Source organism: Dermacentor albipictus, chromosome 7 (assembly GCF_038994185.2).
Source record: "Dermacentor albipictus isolate Rhodes 1998 colony chromosome 7, USDA_Dalb.pri_finalv2, whole genome shotgun sequence".
NCBI lineage: Eukaryota > Metazoa > Arthropoda > Arachnida > Ixodida > Ixodidae > Dermacentor > Dermacentor albipictus.
The window spans coordinates 102005240-102011239 of NC_091827.1; the positions used below are offsets into that span (position 1 = coordinate 102005240).

A 6000-nucleotide genomic window follows, 5' to 3' on the forward strand; every position below is an offset into this window, starting at 1 on the left:
CAACGCCGAGTCACAAAGCTAACTCTTCAGAAAACACTTTACACTCGGGCACAATGACAGTGACGAGCACATGCATCAATCTTCAAAATCTGGGGCGGAATTCACGACGGGCTATTTTTCACTGGCTTATCACCTTCGCTAATAATATGTCATATCACTATTGGCCGACACGAGCGCTTTTAGTGTAAGAACTTTCTGTGAATACAGGCCCTGCTGCCCAATTCACTAGGTTTTTTGTTCGTAGCTCCTGTTTTTCATTGGCTGATGGCCTTCGCTAATAATATGTCCTGCATCACTATTGGCAGGCCCAAACGTTGTCAGCGAAAGAAGTTTGTGTGAATATGGGCCCTGGTGCCGTAGTGACAAAGCGTTTCGTTCGTAAATGCACTTTTTCAATGACTGACCTCCTTCGCTAATAACATATCCTACATCACTATTAGCTGGCGCGAACGCTTTTACAGTAAGAACGTTTTTATGAATACGGGCCTTGGTGTATAGGTCAAATGTCTTCGTTTATCTATGTATGGTTCGGCGTATATCCCTGCCTAATCGCTGGTGCTTGCATGCGCTCTTGAATATAGAACACTGCTGAAGTTACGTGCGCAATCTGATCATTCAGAGTTGGGTGACAACGCATGGAATCGGCGACAACAATCGAGAATGTTCCGATACATGTGGGCGCGCCGAGTGATAACATTAACATTCGTTAGCAAGTGAAAAGGCCGGGCACAAGCAGCGTAGGCACGGCCAGGCTGGAGGAGAAAAGCACGCTCACCTGTTCTCCACAAGCCGCGCAAAGAAGTCGTAGAGGCTTCAACTGCGATGTACGCAAGGGTAACGTCTTTATTTCGTGATTATTGCTAATTACGTTTGAAAGCGAAAATTCGAGACTCCGACGGAGATTGTGGCGCTGGCTATAACAAACACGCCATCGAGCCCCGGCCATCGCTGCACAAGACCTGGTTAAACTCGCTTAAGCAGCTGCACGTGATAGCGCGTCACGGTCGTCTCGGTGAGCGTACGACCCGGGTGAATGGAGACACTTCTTTAACAAATTGATGTAGCAGTTGCGGTGTTGCGACAGTGCGCGAAGCCCAGCCCGCTGTCGCTGAGAACTGACACACTGCATCTCATATAGTTTAGAAAAACGTCATTTACAATATATACAAAAATAACAATAGTGAGCGTATATACGTGACAATGTCCAGACATAATGCATCGATACACATTATTAAGCACACACTATGAAGACACAAATATCAAGAACATTACATATAATACAGTAAAAGGGCATTGAAGAAAATTCACCGACGATTGCGATACTCCATAATGCGAAATTTGAGCGCAGCTCTACAGGTATTTTCAATTTGCATTATACTGAGGCATCGCACGAACTCGTGGCATTGTGGCAGAGCCACTACGCTACCACTTGAGTGACTCGGATTGGTGTCGCACATCAAACAAAGCTCTTATAGCACGAAGTGAGTGAACCATTTCTGGTATGATTTTGATATGTCCATATAGAAGTCTCCGACGATGGTCTCAGGGATAGTGTCATCACGGTTAAGCCATGCAAAGTGCATGGCCATGATCTTCTCGATATCACACTTGGGTGTGCCTGGATATATACAGGGTGTCCCAAGTATCATGCACCAAGCTTTAAAAATATGCTAATACCACGTAGCTGTTCAGAACCAAGGTAATGTTGTTTGCCGTCGCTTGGAGATGCTCATATTATTTTTTACATTCCGCCTAATTACATCATTAGACTTAATTATTGTACTTCTCTAATAATATACTTAGATGAAACGTGGCAATGATAAAATTGTAGAGCAACATGAAAAACTCCCGATAGAGCTTTCTATTTCTCAGTGCGCGGTACATAAACATGTTTTTCCGAGCGTGAAAGAAGCCCGCGAATACGCGCGAAATTGCCGCGCGACTTGCCGCTCGAGGCACTTAGCGTGCGTTCGCGGGCTATTCGCATGCACTGGAGGACGGGGCCTGACGAATAGGCAGCCACCGCAGCACAGGACGGGGCCGGAACTGCAGCGGAAACCTGCCCTGGTACTGCGCTGCACCATCGCAGCACTCAACGGAGACGACGGTACGGTGCGTTGCCGGTGAGTCCCCTCACTGGACCCAGCATTGTGAGCCAGCCGCTGCTGTCTGAAGAGTGCGGCTGGAGAGACGTTCGCGCTATCCCAAGGCCAAGCCACCCACTGACCTTCCACCTCACTGGATTCTCTTTCTAATTCCGCGAGCGGTGTCGCTGAGCCTTTCTCTTTTCATTTCCACTTCACCATGCCTCAACGGACAGTTCGCCCTTCTTTCTCTTCTCCCACAAAACTCTGGCGAAGCGCCGAAACTTATGACTGCTGTATAATGCATCGAAAAGGGAGATACTGATACGCATCTCGCCGAATGCATCATGATACAACTACAAGGTGCCCAAATAGTATCTTAAGATAGTACCTGAGCTACATGTGTCTTCGATACTTCCCAGCCGTGATATTGCATAGCCCAAGACTTCGTGACATCCCTACATCATTGCTTGATTTCCTTGATTTTATTCGATTTAGCCACTCAATATGCGCCATTGGGCGTACGCCCACTCTTGGTCAATTCTGCAGAATGGGTATGTCTCACTGTGACACAAGATGTACAGAATGCCCAAATGTTGCTTGGTGCACGTCGTGGTGTCCTGTGCACGCGCAATCATCAGCGTTCTTCACTCGACAAGCATGACACATCGCTTATGTCCGTGGGACATTGCTGCCTATGTATATCACATTGTGCCTCATCCTGATTTGGCTGGTAGCCTTCCGGTACAGCTCGTGATCTGTGCAGTGCGTAAATATATACACTGCATGAGAACAGTGTTGTGACCTTCGTAGTAGATTGAAGAAAAGCACACGCAAAATAGGAAGAAAACTAAACACATTTGCGTGCATTGCCGCTAGTTGAAGATCATTTATTTCCCTGCTTGACTGAAGCTTCATTTCCCATAGGTGTGACCAAGTGTGTTGGGTCTGCATAATTTATTCTTGTTTTCAACTAAAACAAATCAAAGCAGTGCAAATCGCATTGTTTTTAAGAATGCATTATCTTCAGGCGCCACAGCTTCACATCAAGAACAAAAAAAATCGTGAACATTTTGTCTGTTGATTTATTATTCACAAGGAAGCAGGACATGCAAGCGTTACACTGGCACGCCGTTCATCGTTTACACATTTTTGTTAGCTCGCTCCAAAACCATTGAACTAAACTCACCACTTGAGCTCGTGCGCTTTTCCACAGAGCGGGAGGAAAACTTGCGCCTGTGTCTTTCCGGCGAGTACGACATCCTTGTTGTCTTTGAGGAGCCTGCAGTAAAGACAACGTGAAGCCAAGAAGCTTTACGATGCATCTGGATGAAGAAACCTAGCAGTAAATGACACTTATTGTTTGCAATACCAAGAAGTCGCAACGCTGACGATTTAAAGAAAAGCCAGCCAGAGAAGCAAACTCTTTTCGGCAATCACTCAATTAAATACAGGCAGGTTTTACTGTCTCTAGAGACCGTCGAGGTAACAAAGAAAGGCAAGTTTTTGACGACTGCCCGTAGGTATCGTAAACTGTAGTTTCCTGGAGGCTGTTTTCCCACACGAAGGCACCCTGCGGTACCGCAAAGGGGAGCTATAGACCAGTTTACTCGTCCAAAAGACTAGGAAACCAGCTCGACAAGACAGTTGCAGCGAGCGCAGCAAGTTGATCATTGACAGCCTTGTCTGCCGAAGCTCACTTTGTCACGCTTTGCTGTTGCCACGTTGCGCCGCCTTCTTTCCACTGAGAGTGCCAGTAGTCGTGTCCGTCCCGTTCACAGGCGCCGTACACAGCGGCTCCGACTGGGGCCATTGCGAACGCTTTGACGTGACTTTGAGAGTGCCCTTTTACGCGACCCTAAATACAGTTACCGTTCTGCAGGACCAGCAACACCGTGGCGATGCGCTTGCGGAAGAACACTGGTCGCTGGATGCAGCTACGTGTGTTTCAAAGCGTTCGTTGGAATTGCAGGGCGGCAGCTTAGACTAGCAAAAGAAAAAAACCTAAACCATAACGAACAATAAAATAAGGACTGGTTTCCTTTTGGTGAATTAAGTGCTTCACATGACGCCAGGGTAAGTTTATATGCTCTCTTCAAAGCTTTGCGTCTGCTTTTTTTATTGACGTAGACGCCGCTTGCCGCGACAACGCGCCCACTAACACTCTGCCACCCCGTTTGCTTTTCGCAAGAGCGAAAAAAGAACAAATAACTGTGGCATTGAGCAATATACAGTGCCGCAGAAACAGGTGTTCATCGATCATTGGAAACAACGCAAGCGTTGAAGTCATTGTCCTGTTGCTGCGAAGAAATCAGAAATAAAGAGAAACGGGGCCACGGGGCATAATGCACGACTTTCGCTTTTTAAGTTTCGGTTGTGTGTTGGAGAGCAGTTATGAATGACATCACCGGGCATCCAACTTCATTCACAAGTTTTGTCGCATATATTTCTGTCTATATGATATATGTGATAAAGACGTCTATATCACATATACTATCTGTATATGTGATATAGACAGTCCACTCTGTGTATATCACGTATAGACAAAGTGGACTGACGCGTTTAAGTGGTCGCTTACTTTGTTATAAAAAATATACTTTACTTTGTCTGAGCTGTTACTTGTACTCGTGGGTGACGTCGAGCAGAATCTCGATCCAATGTCGAAGGTTGATGCCAATGCCTTCGCTGTTGCCTTGGAACGAATAAATAAGCTTGAAGACGCCATGGCTGCTATGCAAGCCAATTGTAAAAATTTCCTAGAGGGACAAGCAGCTGCCTTGGAAAGTGTACGCCAACATGCAGAAAATGAGAAGGCTTTGCGCACTGACTTGAAACGAGCGAACGAATTTAAACTGCTTAATACAGAGCTACTAGCGTTGGAAGCATCTATGCCACCTCAACCAGCTGGGGATTCTGGAACGTGTTTGGAAACATTGCGTGACGTTTCCAATCAGCTGTATAAAATATATTCTAGATGTGAAAATGCTGAAAACCGTATGCGGCGATCTAACCTGCTCTTCTTTAGAATAGCAGATGAGGAGAAAGAAAACTGGGCTGCTTCAGAAAAAGAAAAAGTGACACAATTTTGCTCCAAAAGCGTGACTGCGCAGTTTGAAAGGGTGCACCGATTGGGGAAGTTTACGGAAGGCAGGCAGGGTGAGGCCAATTATTGCGAAAATGACACTTTTCAAAGACAAAGTCTGTATCTGGTCTTGTGCACCCAAACTTAGAAGTTCTGGTTTTTAAATTCGCGAAGATATTTCGCCAGCTACCCGGCAGGCAAGAAAGGAGCTAATTGCTCTTGCCAAAACAGAAGCTAAGCCTTTTGCTTTATCAACCGATCGCCTACGTATTGGGGACGCCATTTATATTTATGATAGCGCTCGCAAACCGTTGTCCCTTGTGGGAAATAGCCACAAACCACACTAAATGATGTGAACTGCAGAAAGTCAAAGCCACCTGTCATCGCACCGTCATTATCGATATCTTTCGCAAATATCTGAAGTCTGTTGCCTAAACGCGACGATATTGCCTCATTTCTCGATGACTGCAGTTCAGATATTCTCGTTCTTACTTAAACATGGCTACACCCTGAAATACCAGATAATGAAATATTTCCACATTATAGCACATTTAACATGATAAGGTGTGATCGCACTGAAAAGAAAGATGTTGGCGTACTCCTTGGTATCAAAGGAAGAGTTACCTCAAGTTATTGATGTAGATTCCAGTATTGAGATGGTATGGGCTGAATGCCAAACTTACTGGAACACGCTACTGTTAGGATGTTGTTATCGTCCTCCCAATAAAAACCAGTACTTTGTTGTCGAGTCGCAGAACGAGGTCGTAAACGTGCCGAAAGTGCTCGAAAACGTTACACGGCCACACAAAAAGTTTGATTATACGCAAGTAAACC

The 6000-nt window shown here is 45.7% G+C and overlaps 1 protein-coding gene across 1 annotated transcript in view; it reads right to left on the minus strand.

The window, feature by feature from the left end:
* LOC135917236 (probable thiopurine S-methyltransferase) overlaps nucleotides 1-3951 on the minus strand; it is a 63618-nt gene extending 59667 nt beyond the window's left edge. The window contains exons 1-2 of the mRNA XM_065450773.2: nucleotides 3785-3951; nucleotides 3274-3366 (exon numbers count right to left, since the gene is read on the minus strand). Of these exons, the coding sequence (XP_065306845.2) occupies nucleotides 3274-3366; nucleotides 3785-3897 (206 nt within the window). The 5' untranslated portion in view covers nucleotides 3898-3951. The remainder of the gene's footprint in view (nucleotides 1-3273; nucleotides 3367-3784) is intronic.
* Nucleotides 3952-6000: the final 2049 nt, after the last annotated feature.